We start from the raw sequence: 15,381 nt of genomic DNA on the forward strand, positions 1-15,381 counted from the left end.
GTGCAGAGGTACAGGATCCAATGGATGGCGTAACTGGAGATATCTGTCCTGCAGGATTTTATTGCCCAGAAGGTACAGCAGATCCTATTGGCTGCCCAGCTGGTTACTTTACAAATGCTACAGGCAATGCAATCTTTGGAGACTGCAATCCATGTTCACCTGGCTATTACTGCGGTGGTATTGGTTTATCAGAACCAACAGCTATGTGTGATCCAGGATTCTATTGTCCAGGTGGTCAAAATGTGAGCCGTCCTGATGAGTACAGATGTTCACCAGGACATTACTGTGAAAGTGGAAGTGTAGAAGAAACATCATGTCCAGCAGGTGAATATCAGAATGAATGGGGTAAAGCAACCTGCAAAGTATGTACAGCTGGTTACTACTGTGATGCCACGTTGCAGAATGATACTTTCTGTTCCCATGGTGTACAGAATCCACAACCATGTCCAACTGGACACTACTGTCCATCTGGAACGCAGTATGCCATCCAATATGGTTGTCCTAACGGTACATACAGTGACTTGACTCATCTAACTGCTGCTTCTGACTGTACTCCATGTTCTGGTGGTTATTATTGTGGACAGGAAGGATTGTCAGCACCTACTGGGGAATGTACGGCAGGGTATTATTGTACAAGTGGGGCTTCTATATCTACACCAACAGATGGTATTACTGGAGATATTTGTTCAAGAGGAGCCTACTGCCCAGCTGGATCTAATGCTACCTCACTATGTCCACCTGGTACTTACAATCCCACAGAAGGTTTAAGATCAGAAGATGAATGCCTCAGTTGTACACCTGGTGAATATTGTCTGCAGTATGGAATGGATGTTACTGCTGGTAACTGTAGTGCTAGATACTACTGTAGTGGTAATTCTTCCACGCCAACACCAACTGATGGTTTCACTGGTGATGTGTGTCCAGTTGGTCATTACTGTCCAACAGGAGCCAACCAACCAATTCCATGTGAGCCAGGTACATATACAGACACCACATTGAATGAAGAATGTCTACAGTGTACACCAGGACATTACTGCATCACTGGATCGAACCCTGAAGACTGTCCTGCTGGATTCTTCTGTCCCGAAGGTACTGGCCATATTTGGCAGTCGTGCCCACTAGGTACATTCAGTTCACAGACAGGTCTAGCTAATGTGACGCAGTGTTCTCTTTGTCTAGCAGGATACTACTGTAGTCAGTTGAACGCTACGTCCGTTACTGGGCCCTGTGATCCTGGATATTACTGCAAAAGTGGTTCAGACTCGCCAACTCCTGGTTTGTTGTCAAGTGGTGATGCCGATATCTGTCCAGCTGGTTATTTCTGTGAACAAGCAACAGGGGATCCAGAGCCTTGCCCTCCATCAACATTTAACAATAGGACTGGAATAACAAGTGAAAGTGAATGTATGCAGTGTCTAGAAGGTTATTATTGTGATGTACCTGGACTAGACTTTCCCACTGGTCCATGTGATCCTGGATTTTATTGTACTCTAGGATCGAACAGTTCACACCCAAGTCAGACATCTGCTGCAGGTGGACCCTGTCCAGCTGGCTCCTTCTGTGAATCAGGGAGCAGTATGCCCATTTTGTGTGTTGCTGGTGAGTATAACCCAATAGAAGCACAGGATGCCTGCCTTGATTGCCCTGCTGGATATTATTGTGAAGAAGGAAGTGTTAACATCACAGAATGTCCATCTGGTCATTTCTGTCCACAGAACACCGAATTTGCTGAACAAAATCCTTGTAACAATGGCACATATAACAACAGAACCAAAGGTGAAAATGTTGATGACTGTGAACTTTGCCCTCCAGGAATGTTCTGCCCATACCGAGGAATGTCATTACCTGCGAGCTATTGTGCACCGGGATGGTACTGTACTTTGGGTGCTTGGAAGGACAAACCAACAACATTAGGCAATGATACAGGAGAGGATTGTCACTGTCCGGCCCAAAGCACTGGTGGTATGTGTGAGGCTGGTACATTCTGTCCACCAGGGGCATCATCTCCAGTACCATGTACACCGGGATATTACTGTCTAGTAGATGAATTAGAAACAGAAAGTGGACTCTGTATGAGTGGATATTACTGTAATGGTAGCACCATCCTACCAAATCCAGTTAATGAAACAACAGGTGACATTTGTCCCAAAGGTCATTACTGTCCTGAAGGAAGTGCATATCCTACAGCATGTGAACCTGGAACTTTCAGTGATAGCTTTAGTAATCATTACAAGAATGACTGCATACCATGCACTGCTGGTATGTATTGTACAGGTTGGGGTAGAGACTTGCCGAATGGTGATTGCGATGAAGGCTGGTTCTGTCCTGAAGGATCAACAGCTGCTCAACCAGTTGGAAATGAATGTTTGGCTGGACATGAATGTCCTGTTGGAAGTCCTGATGAAACCCCATGTTTGTCTGGTTACTACCAACCACTGACTGGTCAAGGAGAGTGTATTGAATGTCCAGCTGGAATGTATTGTGATCAAAATGAAGCTATTGAAGAGGAACAGAGTGGCGTGGGAGAAGCTTCTCATGGTGTAGTAACTCCAAAGGATTGTCCTGCAGGCTTCTACTGTTTGAATGGTACACAGACAGCACGTCAGTTCCCATGCCCTGTAGGTACTTACAGTAATACCACCAATCTTGAAAGTGAGGCTGAATGTAGAGCATGTCCAGCTGGACACTATTGTGAAGCTGAAAATATAACACAACCAACTGATGTGTGCACAGCTGGCTACTATTGTGTACTGTATGCATCCACACCTACACCAGATCCAGCAAATGTTACAGGTGGACCCTGTCCTCAAGGAACCTTCTGTGAAGCCGGCTCTGAATGGTATACTCCATGTCCAAAGGGTACATTTGGTGATAGAGATAAACTTCCAAGTGAAGCGGATTGTACTGACTGTTATCCTGGGAAGTATTGTATGCAGTCTGGTCTCACTGAGCCTAATGGTTCATGTTTAGCCGGCTATTACTGCCAACTGAGAGCCATTGATCCAAATCCTTCGAATGAATCATATGGTGATATATGCCCTTCAGGTTATTATTGTCCAGAAGGAAGTCCAGACCCAATAGATTGTGATTCAGGTACCTATCAACCATATACTCTAAGGACTAATGAATCAGATTGTCTTCAGTGCTCACCAGGCAAATTCTGTAATGGAACTGGTCTCTCTGCCGAATCAGGATTTTGCTATGAAGGATTTTACTGTACTGGTGGAGCTAGTTCACCAGCTCCAAGAGATGGTGTCACTGGTGACATATGCCCAGCTGGTTCTTACTGTGAAGAAGGATCACCTGGTCACACATTCTGTCCAAATGGTACTTTTATGAATCACACAATGGCATCAGCATGCTATGACTGCCCAGAAGGTTATTACTGTGTGAATCGTGACAAAGCAGACGCCTGTCCACCAGGGTACTATTGTCCTGCTAAAACAGGTGCTGACCTCAGATTGTGTCCCTCTGGAACATACAACCCGATATATGGTATCTATGAAGAGAGTCAGTGTCTGCAATGTGATGGAGGCATGTACTGTGAATTACCAGGAAGTGCAAATGTTACAGGTGAATGTACTGCTGGCTACTACTGTCGGTATGGTGTCAACATGGCTGAGCCAAATGGAGGACATACAGGAGATGGAGATATATGTCCACCAGGAAGTTATTGTCCAAAGGGATCTCCTGACCCGATTGGCTGTGCTAAAGGATCTTACAATGAGTTACCAGGCCAGTCAGTTTGTCAACAGTGTCCTGCTGGTTATTATTGTATGGAGAATGCCACCACTTACACTGAAACAATTTGTCCAACTGGATACTATTGTCCACCTGGTACAACATACGACATGGAGTATCCATGTCCCATGGGTACGTACAATCCAGTCAATGGCAGTGATAGTTTAGATGACTGTTTGTCCTGTCCACCTGGTGAATATTGTGAAGCTGATGGTTTAGAATTGCCAACTGGTAACTGCAGTGAAGGCTGGTACTGCACTGGAGGCTCTTACATGGACAAACCTTTACCATTCAGTAATGCCAGTGATATTTCAGAATGTACATGTCCATTGGTCAACTACACAGGTGGTAAATGTTGGCCAGGTACGTACTGTCCAAGTGGATCACCCTATCCAGTGGAGTGTACGGAAGGATGGTATTGTAGAGAATATGGACGATTTGAACCAAATGGACTGTGTGATCCTGGATACTTTTGTGATGGAGGGGAATCAGAACCAGATCCAGCATATGGTTCATGTCCACCAGGTTCCTACTGTGAAACTGGATCAGTTACACCAACAGCATGTCCTGCAGGTAGATTCTCCAATACATCTCGCAATATCCAACTGAGTGACTGTATCGATTGTACAGCAGGGAAATACTGTGAAGGGAACAGTAATACAGAACCTACCGATGACTGTGCAGCAGGTTATTATTGTCCAGCTGGTCAAAGTTCACCTACTCCATCAGAGTACAATTGTACTATAGGTCATTACTGTCCAATAGGTAGTCCATTGCCTGTACCTTGCTCATCAGGAGAGTATCAAGATGAAATACAACAGCCAACATGCAAAGTTTGTCCTGCTGGTTACTACTGTGATGCTGTGGAAGCTGCTACCCTGTATGGTGTTCCAAGCCATGGTGTTGTCATACCTGTTGATTGTGTAGCTGGATATTACTGCCCAAGTGGAACTGAAAGCGAACATCAATATCCATGCTTAGAGGGTTACTATAGCAACAGTACAAACTTAGAAAGACATGCTCAGTGCCAGCCATGTCCCGGTGGAACATACTGTGATGGACAAGGATTGGTAGAATATGCCGACTTTTGTGATGCAGGCTTTGTCTGTGTATCAGCTGCTAATAATTCTCGACCTACAGATGGAGTGACTGGGTATGAGTGCCTACCTGGTTATTACTGTCCAAAAGGATCAGACCAAGGTACCAAATGCCCTGTTGGTACCTTTAGCAATACCACTGGACTTGAAAATGTTACAGAGTGTGAACAATGTACACCAGGATTTTACTGCCAAACAGAAGGTTTGACAGAACCAAGTGATCCATGTTTAGCCAAATATTATTGTACTCTAGGAGCCATTGATCCCAATCCAACTGGTGAAATCTATGGTGATACATGTCCTGCTGGCTACTACTGTCCAGAAGGCACATCTGATCCTGTAGAGTGTCCAATAGGCACATTCTTACCATATGATGGTCAAGATGAACTGTCAGATTGTATAGATTGCAGTGGTGGATACTATTGTGAACTGAAAGGCCAAACAAATGTCACTGCGATGTGTTCTGAAGGCTATTATTGTGTAAGTGGTGCTAATACATCGACACCATTGGATGGCATAACTGGAGATGAATGTCCACCAGGATCTTACTGTGAAGAAGGCAGCAGCCTTCCAAGTCCTTGCAATGATGGTTACTACATGAATCATACAAGAGCCAGTGCATGTGATATCTGTCCATCAAGATATTATTGTGTGAATAAAGACAGAGTGGACCCGTGTCCAAAGGGACATTATTGTCCAGTAGGGACTGGTTTTGGATGGGAGTCATGTCCATTGGGAACATATGGACCTGTTGAAATGTTGGAAGCTGCTAGTGAGTGTACCCAGTGTGATCCAGGGCACTACTGTAATGAAGTTGCATCTATCAATGTGACAGGGCCTTGTTCAGAAGGATTTTACTGCGAGCTAGGAGTGGATACCCCTGCACCATATAACAACAATACAGGATTTGGAGGACCGTGCCTGGAGGGTACTTTCTGTCCGGAGGGTACAGGTTATCCAATTGGTTGTCCACCAGGCACATATAATGATCTCATAATTCAAGCAGAATGTACAGCTTGTCCTGCTGGATACTACTGCCTGGCTAACTCTACAACTTATCTAGATACACCTTGTTGGAAGGGCTTTTATTGCTTGCAGTCAACTGAATATCCCGCTCAGTATGCCTGTCCAGCTGGAACATACAACAACAGAAGTGTTGCTAATAATGCATATGACTGTCTTCCATGTCCAGCAGGGAAATACTGTGAAGGTGATGGATTGGATGTACCATCTGGGGACTGTGCACCTGGTTGGTTCTGTAGTCGTGGTGCATATACAAGTAAACCTCATCCATATGTTAACACATCTGATTCCTACTCAGTTTCTGACTGTCCTATATATTCTCTAAATGAGACGGGTGGCATTTGTAGTCCTGGCACCTACTGTCCAGAGGGGTCAGACCAGCCAACACCATGTCCAGCTGGTCAATATTGTGGACTAAGTGGATTAGATACTCCAAGTGGACCCTGTCTGGCTGGATTTTTCTGTAATGGAAGTTCCGTTGTATCTGATCCCATCCAGTGTAGTCCTGGGTACTATTGCCCAGAAGGGACTGCAGTAGAAGAACCTTGTATACCTGGTACATATTCAGGAAGAGATGGAAATGTCAACATTACTGATTGTGAAGCATGCACGCCAGGGTACTACTGTGAAGAGTATCGACTAGCAACTCCTAATGGACCTTGTGAAGCTGGGTATTACTGTCCTGGTGGCCAGGATACATCTCAACCCACAGATCTAGCCTGTAGTCCCGGACACTTTTGTGTAGAAGGTAGTTGGAACCAGACTGGATGTCCAAGTGGTTACTACCAACCACATTGGAAGAGATCAACCTGTGATAAATGTCCACAAGGTTTTTACTGTAAAGCATTTGGCGACTATGAAGATCTAGATGCTGAAAACATGACATTAGCCGGTAACTTCAGTGGCAGGTACAGAAGTTACAGAGGTGTGTCTGTACCAACTATTTGTCCCGAAGGTTCTTATTGTGAAGAAGGAACCCGGCATGAAACAGAGTATCTGTGCCCAGAAGGTACCTATAGTAATGTTACTGGTCTGTCTTCATCTAATCAATGTACACCATGTGAACCTGGAATGTATTGTCAAGGAGAAGGCAACATAGAACCAAATGGGGAATGTTCACCAGGCTATTATTGTACACGAAGTGCCTATAATTCCACTCCTAGTGATGGTACCACTGGCAACATATGTCCAGCTGGAAAATACTGTGAATCGGGCAGTATTACTGGAGTTGGTTGTCCCATTGGTACATTTAGCAATCAGCTTGGTTTACAAAGTGACTCAGAGTGCAGTGATTGTACACCTGGTTATTACTGTGGACAAAGTGGACTTACCAAAGAATCGGGACTTTGCTGGGCAGGATTCTACTGTACCAGTGGAGCTGAAGACCCTGCACCAGTACTTCAAACTTATGGAGATGTTTGTTTTGCAGGCTACTATTGTCCAAATGGCACTGATTATCCAAATCCATGCCCTGCTGGTACTTTCCTGTATACTGATGGAATGGGTGATATTAATGATTGTACACCCTGTTCAGCTGGATACTATTGTGAATCTGCTGGACAAACTAACGTCACTGGACCTTGTCAGGAGGGTTTCTACTGTATAAGAGGTGCCAATACAAGTGCTCCATTAGATGGTAATACTGGAGATATATGTTGGGATGGACATTATTGTGAAGAGGGATCACCTTGGCCAACCTCATGTGGAAATGGTACATTCATGAATCACACCGGTGCTGCAGCATGTGACATATGTCCTGAGGGATACTATTGCATCTATGGAGACCGAGCAACACCTTGCCCACAAGGATACTACTGTCCAGAAGGTACAGGCTATGACTATCAACCATGCCCTACTGGCACATATGGAGCTACAAAAGGACTCATTCAAGAACCAGATTGTACACCATGCACTGGTGGAAGATATTGCAGTACACCAGGATCACCAACAACTGATGGGCCATGTTCAGCTGGTCATTACTGTGAATTAGGTGTGGATACCAATACTCCCACAGACTCAGATGGCCACAAAGGTGTTGGTGGTGTTTGTCCAGCTGGTTCATACTGCCCAAGTAATACACCAACACCTATTCCATGCCCAGCAGGTTCATACACAAATATACCTCAACAAAGTGGTTGTGGTCAGTGCCCAGCAGGCTTCTATTGCAGTGGCAATACCAGTGACCCTTACAGCTATCCATGCCCAGTAGGACACTACTGTCCCCGTGGCACAGAATATGGGGAAGAATATCCATGTCCTGAGGGTACCTACAATAGTTTAGACAATCAACAGAATAGTACATCATGTGAACTTTGTCCTGCCGGTCAGTATTGTGAGGGAGAAGGGTTATTTGAGCCCAGTGGCAATTGCAGTGCTGGTTGGTTCTGTACTGGTGGATCCTGGAATGCTAAACCACTGCCACTAGGTAATGCAACAGATCTATCTATGTGTACATGTCCTAATGTGGACTACACTGGAAACCGATGTCCACCAGGTTATTTCTGTCCAGAGGCATCAACCCATGCATTAGACTGTACTCCAGGATGGTATTGTGAGGATTATGAATTGAGTCTACCTACAGCTGAATGCACTGCAGGCTACTATTGCCCAGGAGGAAACAGCAGACCAGACCCTCCAACCACTGAATGTCCAGTTGGTCATTATTGTGAGCTAGGAACTGCTGTACCGACAGCCTGCCCAAATGGTACTTACTCTAATACCACACGCAACACAGAGCTAGCAAATTGCTTGTCATGCACACCTGGCATGTATTGTGAAGGTGAACATCTGTCAGAACCAACAGGCCCATGTGATCCTGGATATTATTGTCCAGCTGGACAGAGTACCAAGACACCAACACTGTACGAGTGTCCCCAAGGTTTCTACTGCCCCCAGGGAAGTGCTGACCCATTGATCTGTCCACGTGGTGAATTCCAGCCTGAAGATAGAGAAGCGACATGTCAGCCATGTCCAACTGGATTTTATTGTGATCCTTACGAGTTTGGGAACGTGACAGGAATTATTGTACCCATGGATTGTATACCTGGGCATTACTGTCCCCAAGGTACTGAGTATGCAGAACAGAACAAATGTGAAGTTGGCACCTTCAGTAACATGACAAACCTTGCAAGTCAGAGTGAATGTACCAATTGTACAGGAGGCTATTACTGTGATGCTGCTGGTTTAACAGAACCTACTGGTGAGTGTCTTGCTGGATACTACTGTGCTGAACGTGCTGAAACATCCGCTCCAACAGATGGTGCTACAGGCAACATATGCCCACTTGGTCGGTACTGTGAAATTGGCTCAGTTGCTGGTGTTCATTGCCCTGCAGGTCGTTACGGTAACACAACAGGTCTGAAAGCAGAGGCAGAATGTACTTTATGTGATCCTGGATATTATTGTCCTACTATTGGATTAACCCAACCCCATGATGAGTGTGTTGCAGGACATTATTGTGAACTTGGTGCTACAAGTTCCAACCCAACTGCTGAAGTGTATGGTTATCTCTGTCCTTTTGGAACATACTGTCCAGAAGGTACACCAACACCTGTGGACTGTGACAGAGGATATTATCAACCATTAAAAGGTCAAGATCAATCAAATGATTGCATACCATGTGATGGAGGATCCTACTGTTTGACATCAGGACAGGCCAATATTACTGGACTCTGTGATGAAGGATTTTATTGCAGTGGAGCTGCTTATGACCCTTCTCCTACTGGTTAGTTTAGTTCAAAATGTTACGACCTTTTCACTTTTTTGCATGATATTCAGCATTTGGTTGGTTTCCTGAATTCAAATTTTGCATGAAAGTGAAAGATTTTCTGAATTCAAATTTTGCATGTAACACGGTATACCTGTTCAGTTAACAAAACAAGACAATAACTTTATTTCACAGACAAAATGACTTAATGGAAATTGGGTGCATAACATTTTCTCTATCAAGATATGTGTTAGAGTCACTGTGGAAGCATTTCTGCTGAACTGGTCAAAATTACTGATACAATGTTGAAACTGAACAGCCTGTAACTCATTGTATTTTGTTATTTATCATATACAGTCTTCATACATAAAATGTCAATGTTTTTCCTAATTATTATTTAATTAACTAAGATAGGTGACAGGTCATTACATTTGGAATTCTTACAATCATCAAAAAAAGGTTGAGAGAGCAACTGACACAATCACATGTTTGTTCCACTTTACAGATGGATCTACAGGTGATGTTTGTCCAATTGGACATTACTGTCCCATTGGTACTGAGATCCCTATCCCGTGTTCTAATGGAACATACATGAACGTAACCAATGCTGCTGAATGCTTGGAATGTCCCGAAGGCTACTACTGCATACGAGGAGACTATCCAATAGCATGTGAAGCTGGATATTATTGTCCACCTGGTACAGCCTATGACTTAGAACCCTGTCCACCTGGTACGTTTGGACCAATCGAAGGTCTTGCTAGATCAGATCAATGTACTGAATGTAGTGGTGGTAGTTACTGCGCAATACCAGGACTAGATGTAGTAAGTGATGATTGTGATGCTGGCTACTACTGTGTTCATGGTGTTAATGTGTCAGCACCCGACAATAATGACTATACAGGAGAAGGTGGATTGTGTCCAGCAGGGTTTGAATGTCCAAAGGGTTCTACACATCCACAGCCATGTCTTCCAGGTACTTTCTCCTTGCAGGAAGGGAGAGACCAATGTGAGACATGTCCATCTGGCAAGTATTGCGTCAATATGACAGTTACTCCCATTGATTGCCCAGCTGGTCACTATTGTCCAGATGGAACTGAATATGCTGACCAATACCCATGTCCAGAAGGTACATATAATAATGCTACAGGTCAACATAATGATACTAGTTGTCAGCTGTGTCCACCTGGTTTATACTGTGAAGGCAGTGGTCTGGTCTACCCATCAGGACTCTGTGATGCAGGCTTCTATTGCTCAGGTGGCTCTGACATGAATCGACCATTTGATGTTGGTGAAATAGCACCGTTACCAACTCCTGTAAGTTACGTGTATCCAAATGATACCTGCCATCCATTGTATGACTGTGTTTGTCCAGGCTTTATTCTCAGTGTGGGCGGATTGTGTCCACCAGGCTATTATTGTCCTATCGGATCTGATAACCCAACACCTTGTACCCCAGGAATGTATTGTCAAACACCCGGATTGGCCTACCCAACTGGTGATTGTTATGCCGGATATTACTGTAATGACACAAGCTCCAGTCCTGACCAGCATGTGTGTATACCTGGACATTATTGTCCCATTGGGACAGATGTACCCGAGAAATGTCCACCTGGTTCATACAGTGGAGTATATGGTAATGAGAATGTGACAGACTGCATTGAGTGTACACCTGGTAAATATTGTGAAGGTGAGTTCATATGTCAATAGGCAGTATTCATTGACCTTTATGTCAATGTTGTATTTAGTGCTAGCAGTCTCGCAACCCATGTCAATTCTGTAATTGTTTTGACCAGTTTTGTCTTTAGTACATGTGAAATAACATTTTCATCATTAAATGATGGAAAGATGTTCACATAGCATAGACTAGAAGCAGCATTGAGCTGACAACAGTTCCCTAGAATGTGAATGTATTTTTTTTTAAGTTTGTGATTCATCCAAATCTGCAATCTTGTATTTTGTTTTCTAGGTTTTGGTAACACTGCTCCAGACAATGACTGTGATCCAGGATACTACTGTCCAGGTGGTCAAACTTCTAAAGCACCTGTTGATAATCTCTGTCCATCTGGTTTCTACTGTCCACGTGGATCCTGGGAACCTTTGACCTGTACTAACGGAACATTTCAACCTCACAGTGGACAGAGTGAGTGTGGACAGTGTCCTGCAGGATTCTACTGTGATCCTCTTAATGGTAAGAATTATACACTATATTTAATTTATACGAGACGAAATTTACTTCATTGTGGGACATCTGGTATATCATTTTCCTGTTCCTCGTCCAAGACACCTTTAAGATACAGGTTTGAAAATCACTGTAGTTTGCATCACGGTCAAGCTGGCAATGTACAAACATTTAGGGGCAGCTACTTGAATGTTGTTATGTCACTGCATGGACAAGAATGTTGCAGTGATGCATACATGGATACCTCTTTCTTCACAAAAAGCAGCAGGATCTTGTCAGCTATGTGTCTACTACATGTTTGTAAATGTTTGCTTTAGGTTCTGCATCTAATCTGTATTTGTTTCAATCCCGGCTCGTCTCTCGACACTTCCCAATGTGTATTAAGCCAATATCTTCACAAATACAGTCCCCAAAATGCAACTATTTCTTTCCTGTACATTCATAATAATTGCCCATGGCCAACATTAGGACATAAAAAATCTGTAATACTCTCTAAATGGCTGTTTCATAGGTGCTCTATGAGCACCGTGAGCATTTTACAAAGTCATCTAGCATAATGAGTGCCATCATAATGCGACCCCTGTTTATATGCAGATTAAGCATTTACATTTTGGCTTAGGTTCTGCATCTAATCTGTATTTGTGACTGTTTTCTTACAGGTACTATATCAAATCCATGTCCACAAGGCTACTACTGCCCACCTGGTACAGCTATTGGTGATGCTAAAGCCTGTCCTGCTGGTACATACGGTGCTGATTTCTATCTATGGCATATTGATAATTGTACGTCATGTACAGCTGGATATTACTGTGAGACACCAGCATTAATAGAACCTACAGAGGAATGTTATGCAGGCTACTACTGTACAGGAGGTGCCTCCACACCTACTCCCTTTGATGAAGGAGTTGATCCATTAAATAACTCCTCTTTTACTGGTAATGATATCTGTCCACGTGGGTATTATTGTACAAATGGTACAGTGTATCCAGAACCCTGTCCAGTTGGTACATTCTCTGTTAACACTAAAGTGACTGCACCTGAAGACTGTGAGGATTGTAGACCTGGTAGATACTGTAATATACAAGGTTTTGTCAAAGTAGATGATGCACCATTATGTTATCCAGGCTATGTATGTACTGGTGGTAGTACCACTCCTACACCAACTGATCCAACTATGGGCTATATATGTCCTGCTGGTTACTATTGCCCAGCTGGTGCCATCTTCCATCTAGGCTGTCCTGTTGGTACTTACAATCCAAATGAAGGCCAAGGCAACTGTACAGTGTGTCCTGATGGTTTTATGTGCAATGTAATGAACATGACAACCCCTGAACCTTGTATGTCAGGTGAGTTTCTGTAATCTAGTATTTTTATGTTGAACATAATAAACATAATAACCCCTAAACTGTGTAAGTCAGGCAATCTAAAAATCTATAACAGGATTAATGTATTCAAACACAATGAACACATAATATTTGTCTTTCATCAAAGGCAAATGTTAATACTGCACAGAAGCAGAACAAATTTTGAAGTGATTATTATAAAAGAGTTTTAATTTATGTTGATAATTCCAGTGTTTATAGTCATATACTTTAATATATGGTGCAGTCGTAATTAGTCCCCGCGGACGAAGTCCGGAACGGGGACTTATGGATTGGGTTCCGTCTGTCCGTCCGTCCGTCCGTCCGTCCATCCGTCCGTCCGCAGCCGTTTCTTGGAGATGCCTGTACCGATTTTTTTCAAACTTGGTACAGGGGCAACATGCTATGGCATACATATGCACGTCAGTTTGTTTTATGATACGATCCAATATGGCCGCCTAGCAGCCATTTTGTTTGCGAATTTTCCCTGTCTAAAGCCATAACTCAGACATGCTCACACAGATCTCATTCAGAGTTGGTATTAGGACAGTGTTCTATGGCATATATGTGCATATTCATTGTTGTCATGATACGATCCAATATGGCCACCTGGCAGCCATTTTGTTTGTGAATTTTCATGTCCAAAGCCATAACTTAGACATGCTTGAACAGATCTCATTCAAAGTTAGTATTAGGACAGTGTTCTATGACATACATGTGCATATCCATTTTCATTGTGATACGATCCAATATGGCTGCCTGGCAGCCATTTTGTTTGCAAATTTCCCATGTCCAAAGCCATAACTCAGACATGCTTGAACAGATCTCATTCAAAGTTGGTATTAGGACAGTGTTCTATGACATACATGTGCATATCCATTTTCATTGTGATACGATCCAATATGGCTGCCTGGCAGCCATTTTGTTTGCAAATTTTCCATGTCCAAAGCCATAACTCAGACATGCTTGAACAGATCTCATTCGAAGTTGGTATTAGGACAGTGTTCTATGACATACATGTGCATATCCATTTTCGTCATGATACGATCCAATATGGCTGACTGGCAGCCATTTTGTTTGTGAATTTTCCATGTCCAAAGCCAACTCAGACATGCTTGAACAGATCTCATTCAGAGTTGGTATTAGGACAGTGTTGTATGACATACATTTGCATATCCATTTTCATATTGATATGATCCCCCATACCCGACCAATCCTTTATTGTTGTAGGCATGTTCCATGTCCGACAAGCAGACACAACATATCTAAGTCTGTTTGATTTAGGTTCACAAGTGTTGTTGCGTGATCAGAGTAGTGCTAATTCCTTAAAACCCAATCATAGCGGGGACTATGTCATTCTCAATGGCTTGTTTTGTACAACTTAAGATAATCTTATGAAAAAAGCTAACTTTAATGAAGGTTTTTAACAAAAGGAAATGTGTCCGAGACTTATCATATGGAATCCTATATCTTAGTGAGAGGTTTTGAAAGTCATATCTGACAATTTATCAATGCAATACATTATCTTACAGGCCACTACTGTGTAGAAGGCATTGCTAGTCCAGTACCATGCCCTGAAGGCACCTTTAACAATGTAACTCAACTCAGTTCAGAGGATCAATGTGCAGATTGCAGTCCTGGCAGATACTGCTCTGGTGTTGGTAATAGTTATCCATCAGGTCCATGCACTGCAGGCTATTATTGTGAAGGTGGAGCCAAGAGTTCAGTTCCTACACCTACTGTAGACTACCCTAATAATGGCATATGTCCTGTAGGACATTACTGTGATGAAGGTACTCCAGCACCAGAACAATGCCATCCAGGAACTATCAGAAATACAACAGGTAAGTTGATAAAAGTTGAATCTATAAAATTAGTGCTTATTCATCACCAATTCAATGAAAAAAATAAAAAAATAAGTCAGTTGTAATATTCACTGCAACAGAAATTGTCGTGCAATATTTACTTGAGGCCCTACAGCTGTGCTATCATACAAAACGACATAGGTACTCCACTGCTTGAATATGCTATTTTGCCCTTCATTTTGGTGAACAAAGCAAACTGGAGAACAGTGTAACATTGTCTCTGCATTTGGTTTTAGCCTTACATCATTCTGTAATATCATAGACCATAGACATATAGACACCCAGGTGCCTCAACATGCTGTTTTAGCACTTTCTTGGGTTTACTAAACAAATTGAATAACAGTACATTCTCTTTAAATGTTTGGTTGAGGCCTTACAGCATTAAATGTATGGTATCATAAACTCAGTT

The 15,381-nt window shown here is 43.0% G+C and overlaps 1 protein-coding gene across 1 annotated transcript in view; it reads left to right on the forward strand.

The window, feature by feature from the left end:
* Window positions 1-20: 20 nt before the first annotated feature.
* LOC144439946 (uncharacterized) overlaps window positions 21-15,381 on the forward strand; it is a 41,060-nt gene continuing 25,699 nt past the window's right edge. Inside the window, exons 1-5 of the mRNA XM_078129180.1 lie at window positions 21-9,585; window positions 10,073-11,254; window positions 11,534-11,755; window positions 12,406-13,092; window positions 14,640-14,951. Coding sequence (XP_077985306.1) covers window positions 21-9,585; window positions 10,073-11,254; window positions 11,534-11,755; window positions 12,406-13,092; window positions 14,640-14,951 — 11,968 coding nt within the window. The remainder of the gene's footprint in view (window positions 9,586-10,072; window positions 11,255-11,533; window positions 11,756-12,405; window positions 13,093-14,639; window positions 14,952-15,381) is intronic.

Source organism: Glandiceps talaboti, chromosome 9 (genome assembly GCF_964340395.1).
Source record: "Glandiceps talaboti chromosome 9, keGlaTala1.1, whole genome shotgun sequence".
In the NCBI taxonomy this organism is placed as follows: Eukaryota; Metazoa; Hemichordata; class Enteropneusta; family Spengelidae; genus Glandiceps; species Glandiceps talaboti.